Here is a 22352-nt window from a genome sequence, read left to right as displayed (position 1 = left end):
GAGAGATAAACAAGCGGCCATGTTCTCGGTTTCAAGTCTGCCCTGCTAAATCTATACTACTGCTGTATCAAGAAGAAAATTAAATAAACCTAACTCTCTGAGGTTTGACTGTATATATATATGACGCCTGATAATTATTCCAAAGACCACGCTACAATAGTAATTATATATACCACGTTCGGTTCCAAATTTGCTTTTTTGAAATAAATATATCGTCACCACCAAACTGTACAGTTTCACTTAGTGTTCTCATAATATAATGCTGCATATCATTCCAAAATAACTTTGTATAAATACATTGATAAAATAAATGAAATAAAGTTTCTCTTTTCATATTACAAAACACACAACCGTAATCTATTTCAAGTTTAAATCTAGCCAGGACATGTTTTACAGGATAAATCCTATGAACAATCTTATAAGATACCTCTTTAACTTTGTTGACGAGGTTTCTGAAAAATAGAGCATTATATGTGTTGCTACAACTGTTTAAATAACGTAATTATTAACATCCTGACAAGTTTTTACACTTATAACTTTAAGTCTGTTTCAAAGCTCTTATCAAAATGTCCACTCTAGTGCACTGGGATTTGAGATTTGTCCTCTAAATCACTGCCGGAAAACCAAAAAAAAAAAACCCAAAAAAAAACAAAAACATAACAAGTGCTCTGGCTTTTCTGTTCCATACCACATCATGGATCGTTATTGCTGTGTTACCTGTTCGACAATGTGGACAATAATCCTTTATTGGCAAAACTGATTACACTGTCAGTTCTCAGGATGTTAACAATAAAAATAAAAATTACAGGTGCGTTATTTAAACAGTTGTAGCAACAGGTGGGGACGTGGAACGCTGTATTTTTCAGAACCCTGCTACTTATTCTTTAAGCTCTCACTCTAATAAGGTAGGCAATGTGTGTGTGTGTGTGTGTGTGTGTCTTTATAACTATCTTACCTCCCACCTTAGTGCAGAGGCAGGGTCGATAGCAAAGGGACTCTACCACTAGTGATACACTATATATATATACTGAAAGTAGACTAACAGTTACAGAATAGGTAGGTGAGATAACAGATGCAGTGGGTTTATACTGTTCATTAGATTAACTATAATATACAGTAAAAACACTTATATACAAACGCTTTCAAGACCTCACAAATCTCTAAACAGGTTACACTTGCATATGAGAAACAAAAATATATTTAAAAAAAAAACAATATTTTTTTAAGGTACAAAAAAAAGAAGATGGCTATAACAGTCATTTACAGTAATGGATGAACCAATGCCTCAGTGTTACGACTGAGCCAGTTTCCAATATACATAAGTGTTTCATTAACTAATGCAAAGTGGGTTGGATAACTGGATTGTACATTTGGCAGCCCCATGCATTCATCATTATGCAAAGTGAACAGGAAGTATCAGTTCCAATTTATTAGTATCATTGTGAGGGTGTCTGCATGGATTTGAGTGTGTTTTAGATTTGATTAGGAGAGCCTGTTGCTGTGCCACTTCACACACATATGAAAAGGTTGCATGGAGTTGTTCCATGATTAGTCACTCATACCTGTCCCCAGCTTCGTGGCAGGTCAGTCTCAAGCCTTGTTCATTTTTTTCTGCAGCTGATGTCATATATAATATTGTATCCCTTAAATGTTATGTATCATATATGTATGATCAGTTAAAGTTATGGTTTCATAATCATCATTGAATATGCATTATGAATTATGAATTATTTCCTGGTACAATTTAGTTTTTCATACAAATTAAATAAACAGAGAGAGTTAAACATAACACTTTGTGGGATTACTTTTATGATATGATCCACTGATAAATACGGTCGTGTCCCTTTAGCATTATCTCTTATTTCTGCCTATTTGGAATATCTTTATGCATGTTGCTTGGAAACGAGGCATTGCTGAGAAATGTACGTGCAATTACTAGTGGGCTTTGTGAATACATCTTCAGTGGGATGGGAGTCTCATAAAATATAACAGTAGGTAGATTATTTATAGCAGCCTTGCATCAAGGACATAGTCATCATTTCAGGACAATCTGCATTCTTTTCTTGAACATTTGATTTAATTTGTTTTTAATGCCATGTTAGGCATGGTAAGTTCAAGCTATTGTGAGTTGTTTTACCTTAGTCAAACAAGCGAGAAGGCACAGGATATGAAGTTTTACTCCTGTAGACAACTTCACAATAACGATGTGTCTGAGACTGAATATAGGGAAGGGTCTTTGAACACTATGAGAAAAGCACTGAACTTATCACAATTGTCAAAAGCAGATAATAAACTATTACAAGGTTGCATTTATCAATACTTCAAATAGTGGAAACTTCAATTGCATCATTCTGTGATGAGTGTGTTAAATAGTTTACAGCTGTCTGTATGTTTTATACAAACAGTTCATGTATTTTTGATTAAACATAAATGACATCAAGTAACAGATCATTATCAGTACTCTAAACAAATCACTAATATGAAAAATATATTGATTTTGAAACATATTTGGAAGCAATGTAACCTTTCAATTCATTCTTGTGGGGAACGTTTTCACAGCGTTTCAATAGCATCATCAGTGTGTCTACTCTGTAGACAGTAAAGACATCTTTCGAAAAAGAGGTCAGTTGCTAACTCCAAGACAGGTCAGTAAAATTATGGCCTGGTTTTATAAGCCATGGTTGAATATGTTCTCAAAAACAAGGCCTCAATTCCCCAATCGCTGTAACCAGGTAGAAGACACTGCTGGAAACGAGATGCTGCATCTCATTGGATCGATCAGCTTAACAATCTTGTATAAAATAATAATCAGTAACCTCCAAACTCCTAGACCTGAATTCAATCAAAGTTTATGACAGTGCCATAATCATGCTTTAAAATGGCTGAGGCCACCATGGTTTTGATTAATCCAGGCCCTAGTCTATTTTTCTGTTATTGTGGTTCCTTCTTACAACCACTTGTTGCTCCTAATAACGCAAATGATTAGACGGACTACATCCAAGTATTTTTGGGAGATGAGAAAAATAATGTAAAGTTGTTTATGATCGTCTAAATGTTTTTCTTTTTATTAAACTTTTGACCCCAAAGTATTTGCATTTGAATGTTTGAGCCTCAGTTAAATTCATCCAGACAAGATGGCTTAGACAGGCTTTCTTCAGGTCTTTAAGGTCAGGTATCACTTAAAACCTGATAAGCCTTTTTAAATAATATGAGTGAGGACGGAGGAAAATGCTGTAGGCAGATAACATTTGGTAAAATGTAATTTAAATACTTTTTTTTTACAAAAGAAAACAAATCAGCAAGTTATCAAATTTAACATTTTCAAATGTTTTTGAGATATTTAAGGCACATAGTGAAAAGTCCCCAAAGTGTGTGCTTGTGGGGCGGGGGTGGGGTACATTAGCCAAAAGATTGGGGAATACTTTAAGTAACAGGAAGCATTTCCTTACCCTGCTGGCACACCTGTCAATGTGATTACCATGACAATGGGAACTGGGACAGCTGACAAAGCAGAAGGCCCTGAGTTCCACTTCCGTCAGGACTACTACGGGTGTTGCTTGGAGACCAACACTGGCTTCTGATTGGGTGAGAGGCACCAGAGGTGGCACTCTGCCATCCCAAAACACAACTTCCATCTGCTGTGCATCTGGAGTGTTATACATAAACCCTATTGCAACATCTGAGAAGCCAGAAGAAGGCCTCAGCACGAAAACAAAATTGGATTCTCAGCACACTATTTTTAACAGACATATTTTTTAAAAAATTTTAAAAGACAAACACAGCAATGGTTATAAATCTGTCCTAATGTAAATTAAAAAATAGGAATCATCAGCTTGTAATATGTACGTATGCAAAATTTGTTCACACTTCCTAAGTACTGTGTAAGTCCACTACCCTTCAAAAAGTATTTGTACAGGGTAATGTGTATATAGGTATATGCATAGGAAAACATGCAAATAAATGCATAGTAAATACATATTATAGTGTCATCGCTAGACTTCTTCATTGTTGTCTGTTTGAAAGAAAAAACAAACATAGGATCTACGGTGCAGCTTATTTATATGAGTGTCCTGTCAGTGGAAGCAAATACTGATTGTATTACATTATTTAGTAATTTATTGAAAACCAAGATTAGTTTCAGAGCCGGGGGTTTCTGACGGCAGTGCAATGACCTGCAAAGATTGACTGGAACAGTCTTGCTTTGAGACTCTCTATTTTTAGAATTGCTTTGCACTGTAATCCACTTCCTACATTTCCTGTAATCTTACAAACCCATTCGCATGAGCACACATAATAACAATGTGCAAGTCAAAATCCTGAGGCCCTCTGGATTTCCATTTGGTTACGTCAAGATCACAAGGTCATTTTTTCTTTACATGACTTAAATGAGAGTATGGCTTGTATTTCCCCCCTTTGGGCAAACAACATGCCAATAGCTCCCTCAATATAGTATGTATTACTTGGGCACTTTACCCACGTTGGAAAATCAGGTCACTTGTTTGAGATAACCTTAACACACAAAGAAGCCTCTTATTAGAGGTTTAAACTGAAGTGGCATTTTTAGATCACCGCTGTTTAGGTCAACACTGTTAAGATAATGGAATAGGGACCACTTTGGTCAGTGTCTTCTGGGGACCTATGTCTTAGGCCTGCTATTTAAAATGCATGTATTTGTGCACGGGTGTTTTAGGTTGGCAGGGACAGGTTAATTGCCTTCCCTGCGAAATCAGCATGTGCCTGAGCCAGACTGAATGATTAACAAGCAAGCTCAGGCACAGCTGTAGAAAAGAGGCAGGAACCTCTCAATCAAGGTTGGGTTTTGTTCAGAGGAGGAGAGTAAGTTAAAGAGATAATCAAGGAAACAATTGCTACTTGTGCTGGCTTTAAACCAGCACGGTACTTGTTCGCTGTGTGCTGTCTGTTTGTTTTGGCCAACATGCTGTTTCGTTTTGTTTAAACTATTTATTTAATAAACATGCGCCTCAGTACTTCACCTCACAGTACTTTTTAAGTTACAGTAAATAATTCTGATGTATTCCAAATAACCTCCAATGCCATGCATGTATACGATGACCCGGGGCTGAAATTCTGCCAGGACTTATTTCATCTGTTATGTTACTTTTATACTGTTCCTGCCTAAAATACACTCTTTTTTCTGGAATCGAGCATGGTAATTAATCTACACATACACACAACAAAGAAGCACACCGGATATATTATTGTAGGATAAGTAACTGGCTACGTAGTAAAATAAATAAATACATTCATTAATAACAGGGAATCCAAGGCTGTCATCCTAGCATGGCCAGGTGGACATAATCCCTTTTTTTTTTTTTTTTTTTTTTAGGATATCTTAAAACAAAACTCCCTCTCTACAGCAGTTACCGCATATTGTAATATTTCTCAATGCTTGTTAAGGTTTAACTTAAGTGTTATATTACAGTACATGACTGAGTGATACCCCTTGCAGAGGGTACAACGCTATTTCCAGCTTCTTAGTTTGTTGTGAATTGGTTATATTTTATCAGTTATTTTTAAAGGCTTATTTTCTATTCATAAATGTATCGTGTACCGATATGTATCGATTAAAGTATTAATTATTATTATTAATTTAAGTATTAACTGAGCATAATGAGTACCTGAACTTTGTTGTTGAGAATTTCACCCCTGCGTTGACCTGTTACATTTACCTTCAGAGTAAGTTAAGATGCTCTGCTCACAATCCGTGTATATATTTTAATAGGAAAGTAAGATACCTTGTGCCAAGTACACAATGAATATGTCTGGTAACTTAAAAAAAACAAAAACGGGATCGCCCTGAACGCCAACCTATCTATTGTGTTGTACCAGCCTCTTCCACTACAAACAAGCAGATGCGGGTCTGGGCGTACTGGAGCTGATATCAGCAGCAGCCTGACCTCACTGTCGAAGCAGACTCCTCCCCTCTCTTCAGCTGTACCCGTGAGCGACACTCCCAGAGACCAATCGACGAGGAGTTGCCCTTCTACTTTTTGCCCTCTCTAAAATGGTAAGAGAAGAGGCGGGATTACTGTGGGCCTGTCACCGAAGGTTAGTTGGATGGTAAGCTGCGGTAGGGTTTTCTTGAGTTTTGTTTAACCGGATATTTTCTCTATGTATGTAAAATAATATTAATGAACAGCTTGAGTGTAAAATAATATGCCGGCACTGTACAGTATTGTATTTTGCAACAATAACACGTGTGGTGCAAGAGAGATCTAGCTCAGTTTTATCTGTAAATAAATCTGTTCAGAATTGTAAAAAAATAAAAAATAAGTCACGATAAGTTCCATATTTTTCATAGTGTAAATTATATGGCAGTCGCATTACCTAACTGATCTTTTTTTTTGTCTCATTGCATTACAATAATAACCAACACGTTTGATTTCTTGCATAGAAGAGTTGAAGCATACACTAGCCTGTTACTTTACAGTGCTACGAGTGCTGCTAGCTGCATTCACGTCAGTTCCCGTATTATTTCAGCAGTTCCAACGTTCTGCTTCATTGTTAAAATGTTACTCTCTCGGCAAAAAAGCTGTAAAAAATAAACGATAGCGTGCGTTTAATATGTAGTCGCACTTTAGCCTTCTGCAGTTTGTTTGTTGTAGCACTGAGGGCAAGTACATTGATATGCGGGTCAGACACTTGGGGAGAAAGTTTATTGCACAATATTGAACAAAAAAAAAATAATTTCTTCCGTTTTTTCTCTCTTTTTCCATTCTTTGTGGTGTGACACAGAGACGGAACTGCAATTCAAATTCCAGCAAAGACACTGTCCTTTGCTTACAAGTCACACAGTGCCACTGGATTTAATTGGCTAAGTTTGTGAGTCTTGACTGCAGTTTTCGTCACTAGTGATCCCTTCTCACGTCTTTCTACTTTTTGGATAGTTCTGCTAAGAAGAACTTGAGAAAAAATAACAACGTTCTTGGGATCACGGAACTGTGGATTGCCTTGTGTTTATCAACATTGTTGGATGAAATGGCTTAAAGAAACATGGTTCTGGTGAATGGATGATTATATAAGTAATTTATAACACATACCGGGATTCATTATGGATAACCTGCCACAAGCTACAGGTGGGGAGGACCCCAATAAAAACGCTAAAAGAAAATCGAATGAAGACGACAGTAAAAACAAACCTAAATTGGTAAGTATTCTTATTCTTATTCTTATTCTTATTCTTCTTCTTCTTATTATTATTAATATTATTATTATTATCATTATCATTATCACCAGTTGAACGAGAGGATGTCATTTTAACCCTACCACACCTATTTTCCTTTTGGTGGGGTTGTCATTAGTGACTAGTGCCTGTTCATTATCTAGGGCGGCCTAGGTGTGGTTAAAAAAGGGATGGGTTATTTATACCTGTTTTGCTAAAACCTACTGCAAGAATAACAACCAAAATAAGTGGTTGCCATGAGAGAAATATATGTATTAAAGTTTTTGAAAAACCCATTCATAAATAAAAAGTTAACGTGTGGGTATTGCTGTTATTATCCACAGCACATATCTCAGTGTTAAAAAATCTGGTGTAAAATTAAGTGCTAGGTGATGTCAGTGTTTATTTAACAGCAGCTTCGTTTTATTTTTGTTAAGTGTTTTTTTAAGGGTGTGAACAAATACTGGTGCAGAGTTTGACAATAGCTTGTAAGAAAGTGATATTGGGAAACAATCTTTTTACCTTTATTAATGATTTGTCAAACGTTTTTTTTTTCTTAATGTGGGATCTAAACTGGGGGGTGGGGGCACTTGATTTAAACTGGGTCAAAATTTCAACATAAACATTTCCAGTGAGTCTGTGTGTTCTGCATAGGTAGTCAAACATGGCAATACCTGTGTTGTGTCTGTATATCAGGACTTCTAAACTGAAAATGAGGTAGCCCCAGTGACTTTCCTCTCTAATCCTGTATTAGCTCCATGAAGTTTGCCATCCATGATAGAGTCTGGGGTTGCCAGTGGAATTTGCATGGCTCACCTTGCATTACACACGTTTTACTTACAGTTCCCGTTTGGACTAGTTATTATTTTAAGTACTCTGTACTGGAATTTCATTACACATAGGCCAAGTAATTAAAAGAGTTAATGGTGTGTCATTTTAAACTTACCCCACCTAGCATTTATAGTGCTAGCCAATGCTTTCAAATTCATTTTCTTTGCTAATATATTACATTTATTAACACTGTTACAGGTCGCCTTTTTTGTGCTGTGAATGTTTTGGTACTTTTAATTCAGAATTTGCATATGGTTCAAATGCAAGCTGCATAACTGTTGCCTTCTGGCTTTGCTGTAGTGCACATGATGTGATTGGAGTAAGTTTGAACTACAACCCAAGAAGTGATTTAAGCACCGGGAAGCTTTGAGATATCTGCATATTCCAAATACATTAAAAAACAAACGACAGATCTTTCACAGTGGAAAAGAAGGCCCAGTTTTCATGGTGCTAATAATAGTTAATAAGACCTTGGTCAGGGCTAACACATATTCCATGTTGACATTCGGTTCTTCTTGTTGTATTCTGTTGTGATAATAACACTTGAATTATCCCTCTAAACGTGTGATCAGGTGCCTCATGTATTGAGAAATCTGCGACTTGATGTAAACCACATACGGTTTGTTCAGTGCTCTAATAACTGTATGCTGTATGGTGCACTTCCTGCATAATAAAGGGGTTTGATCATGTAAACTAGCCCAAAGAAATATTATTGCACATTCGCTTTGTTTAGTGCAGAAAATTATAGTTTACCCAAACCATTTTCACTTACCTGCATATTAAAATTAATTTGGCCTTTTGTTCCTTTTTGGAACTTGAAGTACTGATATTTGAGGGTCCACTCGTCTGAAAATATATTTATGCTCAAAACAGCCCTGTTGATACTGTATGCTTTATTTGTAAACCGCCAAAGGGAAAGCAAACAGTTGGTATTTTAAAGGGAACATAAACATTCAATTAAACTCTGATTCAATAATGCACTGCATTTCCATCAGCAGTAAGCACTGTAACATAAATACAATGCAGCTAGTCTGGTCTTCAGGGAATTAATGAAATAATATGGTGAACAGTAACCCTATTACTTAATTGTAGAGTTACACTGTAACAGTGTGCATACTTGTACACAGCAGCATTACAAAATGAATATACAATACAGGAGACTGCTTAATCAATTAAATCACACTAAGTGGGACAAATCATTTGGCTAAAATCCCCGTCTTATAAAAAGGGGGTCTAAATGTGAAGGTTCTTTTTATGTTTTCTCCCCGTTGGACCAAATAAGCTTGACTGATCAGTTTTTAGTAGCTAAAAGAATAATTTAATTCAGTTGGCTTTTTTCTGGTCACATTTTTGGCAATGTAACAAGTTGACTGCAGAAGTCACATGTACTGCTACAGACTTCTTGACATGCCTTAAAACCTTCTTATTTGTAAGTTTGACAGCTTTTTCATTTTGAGTTGGTTAGGTATGGCTGCATGCTTTATGCACCACAGGAGGCCTTATTCACTGTTAAATGGAAGGGAGCTCCTCTTGCAACAAAACAGACCAGCGCATCGGGGGCAAGGTTTAAAACTGTTTTATAAAAAACAAGCAGTAGAGGAAGATGAAACAAAACAACACCAAAGAGAACGCTGGCGCTCGGCACACATTTAAAGCATGCCGTTTGGATGGCTCGGGATGCATGAAAAGATTCTGATGGATAACTTGCAACTTTAATATTGGGTTTGTCGAGTGTCTGCTTGTGTGGTTTTAATGATCATGACACAAGCTACACGTGAGATATTTTATACTCTGCAACTTTTTATTTCAGTTTGTTTCATTGCACTGCCTACTGTGAATGGTTCGAATCATTTTTTTTTAAATTTACCTGACGAGGATAATATACAACTGAAGTATTTCACACTCTGTGACCTGTGTTAGAATTTATTTAAAAAAACAAAACAAAAACGTGACTTTCAAGACTGGCAGAACATAACAGCGTCCGCACTCGTGATAATTTCACACTTATATGAAGAGTTGATGTTCATAGGTCTACTATTGATTATTCAGTGATGTTTAGTATTTATCATAAAACAGCTAGTTGATCTCATCCTATCAGTTGCATTACACATGATGTTTGTTCTAACAGGAAGTATAAAATGGATTTTAAAACCTCAGTTATAACTCCTTTAACAATGATTCTGGATGAACTGCAGCTGGAACCTCATGCAACACTGCACTGAATGCTTCTTTCAGTGTTTACATACTGGAACTGAAAACATCTGGAAATCATGCAGGTCATTTCTGGAAGACCGAGGGTGTAGGAATGTTTTATATCAGTGACTTGCATCAATTCATTATTTGTTTTTAAACAAACTTGGTAACATAATTTTCCCAGGTCATCCCCTCATGGAGAAAAATTTGGTCATAGGTTAATAAAAGTTTACATGTCTGCTACCTTCACACACGTCCTCACAATTTGGGACAGGAGTTACACTGCAACCCCTTTCTGTATCACATGTGGTCTGTGTATCATCAACCACAGATGGAGGAAACACATCCCTAGAATTTGGTTCACTTGAGCTGGAGAACTGTGCCGCAAGGATAGAGCTTGTTTTCAATATTCTCACAAACACTTGGACGCTGGTGCCATGCAGCCTCTTTACAGCCGCGATTGCTCACAGTGTGAGAGATGAGTATGACTGTGTGTGAATCACTCTCTTACTGAGTTGCTCAATCGCTCCGAGCAGGGACACTGTCAGTGACAATGCTAAAGTTTAATGTGTTCACTCCTCCAAGAAAAAAAAAAAAAAAAAAAAAAAAAAAAAAATTCTGTACGTGTTCTTGGCCAGACCTTTAATATCTGTGTAGAAGGAATGTTTTATTTACAAAAAGAACCACTCAGACATGAGCCAAATTATGTGGAGTCGGAAATTATGTGGAAGAAAAGACGCTCTGAATTGTTTATTATCAGTTATAAAGATAGGAAAAATACTGTGCTAGGTAATCTCATAGGCATGTCCATACCCAGCAATTGGCAGTTCTTTAACAATGAGGGAATGCAGCTTCTGATTAGTAATCACTGGCAATGTTTCATATACCTAGAAGACTAGATGTCGGATTGTGGTAAAACTTGCAAAGACCATATCATTTTGAATATCCAACCATTAGATAACCACATGGTATGAAGTTATATACCTTCATTGTTCAGATCCAAAGGCATCCTTAAAGTAAAAATCTATTTAGGCCCAGAGTCGCCTGATATATTTTTAAAAGTTTAAAAGCCTTGTATTAAAACACCGTTTTGGGGAGCTACCCGCAGGCAAATATTCCTGTAGTAATGATGTTTGTTTTGACGTGATGCAGCACAAATAACTGCGGCTGGGCCTGGATTCCCTAGATTCCAGAAATGCCATTTCAGATCTGAAAGGTTATCAGTGAAAACAGCTATTGCCATTGTAACTTCTGGGGTAGATATATTAACACAGTGCAGTACAGTAGTTGTTACCGTTTGTTTATTCACAGGGAAATTATTCAAAGAAACAATGCAGGTTTTTTTATTTTATTGTCAGTTGTGTAAAAATGTCTTCATCCTTCTGGTTTTAATATTAATAAATACAGTAAGAGGGCATCCATGATATAATGGACAGAACAAATCCAGACTTTGGTAAAATTGTGAGTGTGTTTCATTCATTCACATTGAATTGAAATTCTCTGTTCATTCGTGCATACCCCTGAATTGAAAACTTGAATGCTGATCAGCCAGGAGTGTCTTTAAAAACACTTCACTTCAGAAGCGGCCTTTAAAATAATATTGCATGTGGGACAGTAGTTTTGTGTTTTAACTTTGATCCATTCACGTCACCCTGCTCTGACGTGGTACTTTACTGAAGTGCTGAATTCCTTGCAGCGCACTTGGGCAGCTCGTAGGTGTTTCTTTCATTTAGTTTTAAAGAGCAATGTGGTATTCTTCCTGTTGTTTAGGTTCACTGTGTATTGCATTCTGTTTCGGTCATCTCGTCCTGGTGACTTTAACATCCCTGTGGCTTCACTAGACCTCTCCAGAATCACAACCAACCTCCCAAGTGCATCTGGCACACCCGAGGGAAACCATTCACCCGCCACTCTGCAAGTAATCTGACTCGTCTTGGTGCATTTGCTCTATGAGGTATTTCTTCCATTCAGTAGAGGCAGAGTGTTGCAGGAGGACAGGTTAATGCTTATGCTGTGGTGTACCAGATGTACTTGGAGGTTAGTCATAATTCTGAGAACTCTATTGTGGCCACATAGGTGCTTTAAACATTTGAGTTTAAACGGTCACCAGGATCCAATGACTGAAACCGAAAATGATACAAAGGGAATCTAAACAGCAAGTAGAATGCATTCGATAAGAGTCCTTTTATTTCATACTAAACTGCTCTTCAGCATTGTCCCATTAACCTGAGATAAGAAGGGAGTCGTCTCTGGGATAACAACAGCTATTGCATCATGGGGTAACCAGGGAATAAAATGAGTTACTGTACTGTACCAGGCTTGATTTATGTGCAGTAAGGATTTGGGACTTCGAAGCTGAGAATTACATAACGGCTTGTATTTTTGTAATTTTTTTTAACTCCAAATTGAAAACATCCCACTCTTATCTCTATCTGTGATCGGAAAACCCTTTCAGGTCAGCACTTGTTCTCATAGAGTTTGAATCCGAGACAGAAAACAAAAACAAAAAGCCTGAAGTGAACTGAAATCTTTTCAATGCAAAACTCAGTTAGGTTTGTTTCCCCAGCAACTGCACACAATGTTCATTGTGGGAGTCTCTACTAATTTATTATAATCTGTGTTTGTGTTTCAGTACCCCCCCTCACACATACATACATGCATGCATGCATAAAGTTACATACATTTTACAAAAATTACAATAGGCCTAGACTAAATGTTGGTTTCACCTCTCCTTGTATTACCCAAGACGCATGTTCTAGACAAATGACGTTACAGTGAATGTTTTGAATGAGGATAGAGTACCTTACTATCTGTTTCAGTTCACATTTAGTCAGTTTCACTAGTTTTAAAAAGAGTTTATTACACAACGTTCCCCTTTACTGTAAAAATGCAATTTAAAGGAGATAATTATATTGCATAATTAAAAATAAAAAATATCTTTCTAATTCTGTAAGAAGTCTGACATTATAAAGAATATAATTGTTGTGTTCTGCTATTCGGTAGCAGTCCGAGCTGCATTCATGCAAACCTTTATTAAGCTTTGTTGAAAATGCCCCATCATTTTAGTAGCCCAGAGCAAGGGATGCAATATCAAACGGGTGTGATTAAAGAAACTGAATAGTGCATATTTTTAAACCCTAAAATAAATAGGGGCAATCGTATATTAGTGTGACTCTGTAAAGTTATGTACACTAGTGCACAAACAACCTTCTGTCACCTGCTCCATACACCTGCATATCCAAGACTGAAAAAAATATAAAACAAAAGTAAGGACTCTTTGGGCTGTCCCGGGTAACAGACTTGCATATTCAACACTTGTATATTGGCAGCCCATTTCCTGTCTGTTTAAGGATACCAGACTGACTGATGTTACCTTGCATGCAATGTATTTGCCCCAGAAGAGCTTGTCTTCCTGTGGCTTTATTCTCACGGCAGCATCTTTCTAAATATGAAAGTGCATGCCAGGAAGCTGATAATGAATCATTGCAAGTTAAACGATACATGTCTACCACAATGACTGCTAAATGCAACTGTGACTTTAAGAAACTTTTCAATTGGTTCTATGTCCTTAATGCAATAAACACATTTATTTTTTTAGGAGAAGTTGTTTATTGCATGTGGGACTTGCAGTACTGGGGAGACACATTGGTGCTGAAGGTTGGGTCTTAATCTGCTGTTTATTATATAATTGACAAGACGCACACCTGCTGTATTTTTCACCAAGGACAACTAGGTGACTTCTTATCTCTTCTTATTTCTATTCATGCATGGCCTTTTCATAACTAAACCTGTGAAAATGCATAATTAGTCCAGCTCTTTTAAGGGTAGTAAATGATTTAGAAGTGGTGTGCTCTTATTAATATTATATTTTGGAAGTTTGTTTCTCTGTGTCTTAGCCTGGAGCCTGGAATATGCATTGTTTTTTGAAAGCAACCGTTTCTAAGACTATGCATCGTGATCTAAAATTTAGAGAGTGGCTATTCACTGTCCTTTTAAATTAATGCTTTTACTGTATTTCTGCCAACTTAGACAGGGTCTGCTGCTGACTGAGGAACATTTTATGCCTCACACCTGTTGCTGGCTGACTTTGCTAGAATTGGTCGCTGATGTGTTCTACAGATACTGGTATTGTCATTTAAGATTCTGGATGATTCAACTTGGCGTTGAGTGTTTTCTTTCCACTGGGTGGAGGTTGATAAGGGCCCATTGGATAGTAAATATTTTAGGTGTTGTTTTGGTTAGGTAGTTTTCTTTTTTCCCCTCAATGACATTTCTTAACAATGTATGTACTGTATATCCCCAAACTGCCTGTATCTACTCTCTACTGTTTAATGAAAATCCATTGTGTATTTCATAATGTGCAAAACCTAAAAGTCAGTGACGAGTGTCTAGTTGCATACATTTGAAACAAACATCTATATTCAAAAAATAAAACATTGTTTACTTAAGCAATTGAATCCTGATTAGAGATTAATACCACCTGGTAGTTGACCACATCAAAGTTAAGAGCCAGAGCCGCAGGTAAGAGCGTTACAAATAGACATTATCAAGTGCCAAGGTAATGCTCAATAATCAGGCTTTTATTGCAATTAGAAACTGGTAAACATCATTGTAAACATGCACCAGATATTAGTAAATGTCTGTGTTAATTAAAAGATTTGAAATAGGTCACATTTTGAAATAGTTCGACTAGTCAGTGTGCATTAGAGTTCTTTGCCAGGTACTGTAGCTCATTCACCTAGGCCTAAATGAGGGAATAGAAACGGTCATAAATCAATAAATATTAAGACAGTCCAGACAAACTTGTTGCTGTCCCCCACGCAGATAGCACTTCTCACAATCCAAACTGCACTAGTGTCTCCTGCTCATGAAAAGGACAAATTAAATCTGTAAATATGATTTAAATGACGTGAGCATAGATGTTTTTCAGTGAGTCAAGGTAATCCAAGTAATGGAAGCAAGGTTGTTCTGTATCATTGTAGCATACAGACAAAAATATATCTGTTGAATGCACCTATTGGAGTATGGAACAGAACTCAAAGGTCACAATGTCATGACAACACAGCCTTAAACAAACTCAAAGACTAACAAGCTGTTTATTTTGCTCTACGTCCTTTCAAGACTGATTGACTACTTTCACCCTTATTAATCCTCAAACAAAAGCAGTTCAATCTAATCACCACACAAATGTTGACCAGTGCGCACACATGAAGAGATCTGTTGGTTAAAAATATAGCAGGTTTGGAGTCTATGATGTTTAGGGGTGGAGTTGTACAAATTCAAGACCGTTATCGAGTTCACCATGTAGTGTGACGGACAGAAGGACATGGTCAGTGTGTGAATAAGGACCATTGAAACACCTAGAAGCAGAGAAAGTACATGGCCCCAGTGGAAAGAGACCAACCAAAGGGTGCGTTTTGGGTGGTCTTGTGAAGTTATCTGGAGAATCATCTCTGTTTCTAAATATCTGCCAAGTGATTATTAAAGACAGCTTGTTCTCATCTTGGCTCTAATTAATGGAATGAGCGTCTGTTGGAGACTCCAGTGTCGAATCTGTGAATACATGTGGTTCACACTTTTAATTAAAACCAATAGCCTCCTAATGATTTATAATTAAAGCAGACAAATGCAATAATTAGTCCTGTAACAAGAGCCAAACACAATCAGTAACAGGACCTGGGAGACAGGATCAAGTTCATTTTTCTGGCCTGTTTAGATCTTCTTTCCAAGGTTATCTCAGGGTTGATGTTTTAATAATAAAATATATTCCTGAGCTCTGTATCCGAAGAGAAGTAAACTTTCTGAAGTATGTAAACTCTGAAACTACAGGTGAGTATGCATATGTTTCACACATCAGGTCAGAAGGTTACACAGTACACTGTACTGGTAAAAAGCCGCTGGATATACAGTGCTACCAGTAAAAGGTTGTGCATAATTCTTGTATGGTCCCTGAATGTACATTGTTTTTTTTATAGCCTCCTTATGTCTTCCTGTGTGTTGGATTTTATTTTTATGCACCAGTAACTCTTGAAGTACTGTGGTATTAAAATGTTACCCTTTAGCATCTACCAGTATACAGTACTCCTTGAGAAGCTGTATGGTCTGACTGTATGTGGTTTCAGTTATGTGGTGGACAAACAGTAAAACACCATGAGGCCTGCATTCCATTATTATTATTATTATTATTATTATTATTATTATTTATTTCTTAGCAGACGCCCTTCTCCAGGGCGACTTACAATCGCAAGCAAATACATTTCAAGTGTCACAATACAAGTAATACAATAAGAGCAAGAAATACAATAACACTTGTTCAAGTGTGACAAACCACAATTCAATAATACAGCAGATAATAGTGATAGTTACATCAGTATATGATTAAATAGTGATAGTTACATCAGGATATGATTAAATACAAAATACTACAGGTTAAACACTTGGCAGATTACAGTATTCTGAAGTACAGGATTAAATGCGGTAAAATAGGAGGCAGATAAGAGCAAAATAAAGCACATTTAAATGAAGGGTGATAGTGTCCCAGGATACAAACAGAGGAGTTCTACAGGTGCTGTTTGAAGAGGTGAGTCTTAAGGAGGCGCCGGAATGTTCAGTACTACCCATGTTCAGTAACGGTAGTTTGTCATCATTATGTCAGTAAAGGTGTTTCAGGGTTATGCAGGCTTGAGCGTGTTTGCAGTAGCGGTGCAGCAGATATCATGATATCTTGATCCCAGCTTGTATTGAGTAGTATAAACTTGAAACCATTGAATCACTGCTCCAGTGCTTTTATTCTTTGGCTCCTAGCCAGGGAGTTGGAGATTCAGTTTAGTGGTCTATCAATGAATTTGGGTCATAGGAGCAAATTTAATTTACATTGCTTAGCTCACCAGCTGTTTTGGAGGCTGGCTTTGGTCGTGACAAACTACAATTCTATCCTGCAGTAGGTAGCAGTGATTTGACTTGTCTGACAAAAAAATCAAATCAGCTGTAGTAATTTCACAATTCAAATAATTTCATGGTTTCTTGTCACTGTACATGCAATTAGATACTTTATGTTGTTGTACTGTAGCGGATACCATATTCTTGTCCAGCAGATTACAGTATATGGTACCTAATTCTAAGAGTCAGTTCCTATTAATATTTAATTTGTTTTACCATTTTAACACTTTTTTGTTATCTTTTTCTTAGTTCCACCGAAACCTTAATGATAATTGATTGCTATAGAAATTCAGATTTCTTACAGAACAGTTTGCTAGGAGCGTTTATACACTGATTGTGAATGCAGTGTGTTCTTCTCTGCCTCTGCTTTCCTCATTACTTTTGGCTTGCTGGTATGAAGCCCTGCACAGTTTGCATGTTCAGCTAACTGTGAAATGTCTCTGATCTGAGAGACATGAAGTAAAGTTTACCTCATTCGTTCAGACCAGCTAACTGGCAAACCTCATCTATCACATTGGCGTGCGCTGCTCTTCTCTATGAAGAGTTTATTAGAGCAAGCACCTCTTTCTCGCACGACAGTATAAACCTAGAAGGGAGAGATGCATCATTTAACAGGGTCACCCCTCCACTGAACTATAGCTATGTGGATTTCTGTGAAAACACCTTCCTTGCATTACCTGTCCTGGTCAATGTCTCGAAGGATGCAGTCATTAGATAAGTAACCTGTGAATTCAAAGTCAAAGTTACTGTTTGCTATAGATTCCTCACAGTGACCCAGCCTTGAATGCCACCTGTTCTTGTCAACATAATTCTTTCCTGCTGTTTGTTTCTGTTATCATGATATACTTTTTCTATTCATTTTCTAGGGAGCTATTTTATATAATCGGTTTCTACAGTGTGCAGTGTAATGCCTGTTTTCCCACAGGACTTCCCTGGATTCAACCATTGTGAATTCCATTGGAAATCTAACACAATGCAATAAACTATTCTCAAATTTGGAACTCAAAAATTCTGCCTTCAACAAGAGCCCTTGTAGCAATGTACCAGCACCAAATATCAAATAAATCAGATCACAATAAATGTGTGTTGTAGTACATTGACTTTTGCAAGAATGTATATATGTAACACTTCACCTGCATGCAAACTTTTGACACGTGTCTATATTAAAAGTGCAGTGTAAATCTGGGAAATGATCAACACATGGTTTTTTAACGGCTTACAGGAAGTGAGAAAGGAAGTTCGGATTCTTTTTTTCTTTGTTTTTCGTAACTTTGGGGTGACATCATTTCTTTCTTGGTATAACTAGTCATTAACTTTAAAACGTCGGTTATTTCTTCCACATGTTGAAGTGTCTGGGTTCTGTGAAAACTGAGTAACAGTCCAAAAAGTAATTGAAAACAAAAGTTTTTTTTTTTTTTTTTTTTTAATTAAAGTATTATGATCTTGCAGATAACCACATAAGTAGTATGTTCAAGTTGGAATATTATGTAGCAAACCTTTTTTTTTTTTTTAAAGAAAAAATGTAAGCCTTACTTTGACATTGCAGTATTCAACAAAAAAAGTGAAGTTTGTATATATTTATTGAACAGCATGTTGGTCAGCCTCCAAGACCACAGAGACCTTTTCACCAGGGAGAGTTCGTTTGTTACTTCCCCATTACAGCCTTGGAGGAGGGGCATCTGTTTTGTAATCTTTAGTTAGCATGCAACAATTCTGCCATACCACAGAAATAATATTTAAGTCCCCAGGCAAGTACTGTATTTCTGTATGCTATGCTGAAGTGCTGGACTAAAATGACTAAAACTGGCTTGTTTATCATTATTGTAGCTCATCTGGGTATACCTGATATACTTTGATACCTGGCTTAAAAAGTACTGGGTTAAAGAAATCAATAACGTGAAAATAATCATTGCAGATACCAGAAAATCTAATTCCAACAGTAACTTTGTGTTTGTTATTAAAGGTTGCTTGTTTAACAAAGTAATATATAGTTGAATATTAAATGTAACACTGTCATTTACAGTGTTTTGTGAAAGTTTTGCATACAAGATTCCATGGTAAAAAAGGTGTCCCACATTGAGTTATGCAGAAGTAATGGTGTACAATTTGTGATACAAACAACTTTATATAAAAAAAAAAAAGTTAGGGCCATTTCATTTGGGTAGAACCATGATTTTAACTGTGTTAATGGAAAAAACTTCCCATTGAAAATAAACACTGCCATGGATGAGTGCATATCATTTTTCAGCTGAGACTTCAGGAATGTGAACTTGGACCTTAAAAAGAGGAGAAGGTCATCACACGAGTGCTGAAAGTTTTCTGTTTCAGCTATTTAAACACTTCCATATCTTTTAATAGCTCATAACTATGTGCCTGTTTTGTAAAGAAGAAAAATACCATACTAGGACAAAAAAAACAGAACAATTTGTTCTTAATTTGTATTGATACTACAGATATGCCATTCCTTTTGTAAGACATTAGATATCAAATAAAAATTGATATGGCAGAAAAAGCTGTTTTTAAACTTAGGTCTTAACACTTATCAGTGCTGTGCTTTTCAATTTCACAGTAGAGGTGGCTTACTAATGGTACAACGATGATCATGTATCATATATTAAACTATATAGAGAAGTCTAGAGCACTGCACTTCTGTCCAAATCCTACTTGATGCACATCTTTGAGTAGAAGGGACTACTTTCATTCGGTGGGGGAGGGGGGGCTCCTTCATTGCACAATGCCACTGCTGTGGTGACAGCATTCCTCTCAGAGATGGAAGAGTGGGCTGCTTGTTGTAGTAAGGGTGGATTGGCATTATGTTGGTTAACTTGCTTGTCTCCCCCCTCACGGTTACTGCGTGGGGAGGGGGGCACCCTGTGAGTATTTTACAAAGCAACTTAGTCCAAGAAAAACAGTGTTTGTCCTTCGAGTTAGTGCAGTACTAGTTAAAGCATTATTAACTCATTTATTGGCATGCAAAAAACACACTCTGCGTAAAAGGGTGGGTGTAATTTACACATTGGTGCAATATCCTTATTTAGCATAACCCTGTGCTGTGTTTAGTCTGCACTGCCCTGTGAATACTGGAGCTGTGAGCTCACCTGGGTTTTTTTCACATTTGTTATCAGTTGTGTACTCTGTTGCTATAGTGCTGTTTTCATTTTTGTATTTATTTATTTTCTTACAGGAAGTGTGCCGGCAGAGTGTTACCCAGAATGCTCAATGCAGTATTGTAGTCAAAGATGGAAATACAATGAAAGCGACATTTTGCTTCGTTTTCCCAGTAGCAGCGGGGAGTGGGTCCTGTTTGGCTCACAATGACACAGTGTGAATGCGTGTTTCTCCTGTGCTGAAGCCACCTATTTAGAATGTTGTTTACAAACTAGGTGGGTCAGCTTTTTAACAAAGTGTACAGAATGCTTGAAGAAGGTAGCAAGCAGACACCAAGCGCTCGCCCATTAATTTTGTGCGTGGAATTGTGCAGCTTAATATCCTCTTGAGTGTATTTGGAAAGGGGACAGGCCTTATTTGACAAGTGGGTCCTCAGCCTTTCGGTGCCTTAGGCAAACGTAGCTGTTAGGTGTCAGACAACACCAAGTGTTATCTAATGCATTTTATAGATGGACATTGACTAAATGCATGTAAAATACAAACCTCTCGATTTGAAACCTGTAATTCAAAAGTGTTTTTGGAGTAATTATAGCCTGCAGTCTAACACTATCTGATATGAATACTGTGCACATGAGAATTACAGGTTTGTAAGTGCAGGTTTCCTCTAATGGGTAACAGTCTTTTGAGACTATATATATATATATATATATATATATATATATATATATATATATATATATATATATATATATATATATATATATATAATCTATGCAGTCTTTTTTTCCAGGTCTATTTGAACAAACTAACTAATCTTTGAACCTTTAAATTAGTAACCGCCTCCTGTATGAAGCTGCCCTCCATGCGTGGGCTGCACTGATTTTGAAGTCCCTCTGGGCTTTGTGGTGTGGTGGTGGAACCCACCCATGCTTTTGACACATAGGGAAAACGACCTACATTAGTGACCTTGAGGTCCTCAAATAAACTGCTGTTTGAAACAGAAAGTCTGTGGTATTTTACACTCGCTTTTAAACATTAAAACAGACCGCTTATTGCTAGGTTGCATTTTACAGTAGTTTTTTTTAATACTTTTTCAGTAGATCAACCTTTTTCTTGTAGTATTTTTGTGAGATCATCCCATTTGTTCAGTGGTTACTGAGTCACATTGTATCATCTTTACAATTTGCCTGCCGTATCCTTCAAAAATAAAAAAAAAACAGCAATGAAAAAAACGTTTCCTGTTTCACATTTCTGAGGCTTGCATATGGAAAGTCATTTTTTCTTTTTTTTATGGGCCTCCTCTAGCTGCCGAATAATTGGGTCAAACTGAGATCAGGCCTTTTTCAGATTAATTGTGTATGGCTTCATGGTTTTAAACATGTAGTGATTATGGAATGGACAGCAGACACACCGATTATATGACAGCTTGGCTGTGTAAGAATATAGTACTTTTTGCTTTGGATAATGGAGTGTAATGGAGTTTCAGTATTATCTGGTAGCAGCAATGACATATGAGACGTTCTTTATTTAGCTTGTCACTTTGCAAACGAAAATAAATCAGATCTTTTAAAATGTATAACCTCAGATGGTTGCATCAAATTAAAACAATTTTGACCCCATACAGTGCAGTAAAGCCAAGTACTTTCAGGTCATTTCTATAACATGGTTCTTCTTTGTATTAGCATTTAGACTAAATCTTTGCTAAATATTTTTATTTTTAGTATTATTATGTAAGTGTTTGAGACCTTCTTTAGACTAGGTTGCGCTGCTTTCCTTCTATTCGAAGGAGGCGTGTTTACATAACTTAAACCCCAGTACAAAAAAATAAATAAATCTGTGTATGTTCAGAGACGTTCTTTTAAAGGTGCTTGCTCAGTCAACTCCGTACTATTCTTCGTCTGCTTTGATGAATACAGCCTTCATTGGGGTGACTTGGCAATATTACTGCAGTGCAGTGCCTATGGCTATTACATTTCCTAATTATCTAATCCGAATGTAAGCTTGGGGCTGCCTCGATGTGCAGTGAGAGAACCCACAGAATTTTAAAGAAAGACATAACCTTAAACATTGCATACAATTCTGCATTTTATTAACGTAC

General features: G+C 36.8%; 1 protein-coding gene across 7 annotated transcripts in view; it reads left to right on the top strand.

The window, feature by feature from the left end:
* Positions 1 to 6021: 6021 nt before the first annotated feature.
* Positions 6022 to 22352, top strand: part of LOC117430578 (protein diaphanous homolog 2) — a 408548-nt gene continuing 392217 nt past the window's right edge. For 6 of the 7 annotated variants that reach the window (XM_059000922.1, XM_059000925.1, XM_059000921.1 and 3 more), the window contains exons 1-2: positions 6022 to 6081; positions 6757 to 7168. In XM_059000922.1, the coding sequence (XP_058856905.1) occupies positions 7073 to 7168 (96 nt within the window). In that variant the 5' untranslated portion in view covers positions 6022 to 6081; positions 6757 to 7072. The remainder of the gene's footprint in view (positions 6082 to 6756; positions 7169 to 22352) is intronic. The other variant, XM_059000920.1, reaches the window with a different exon arrangement.

This window comes from Acipenser ruthenus, chromosome 26 (assembly GCF_902713425.1).
Source record: "Acipenser ruthenus chromosome 26, fAciRut3.2 maternal haplotype, whole genome shotgun sequence".
Classification (NCBI taxonomy): Eukaryota; Metazoa; Chordata; class Actinopteri; order Acipenseriformes; family Acipenseridae; genus Acipenser; species Acipenser ruthenus.
This window is presented reverse-complemented; position numbering and strand designations above follow the sequence as displayed.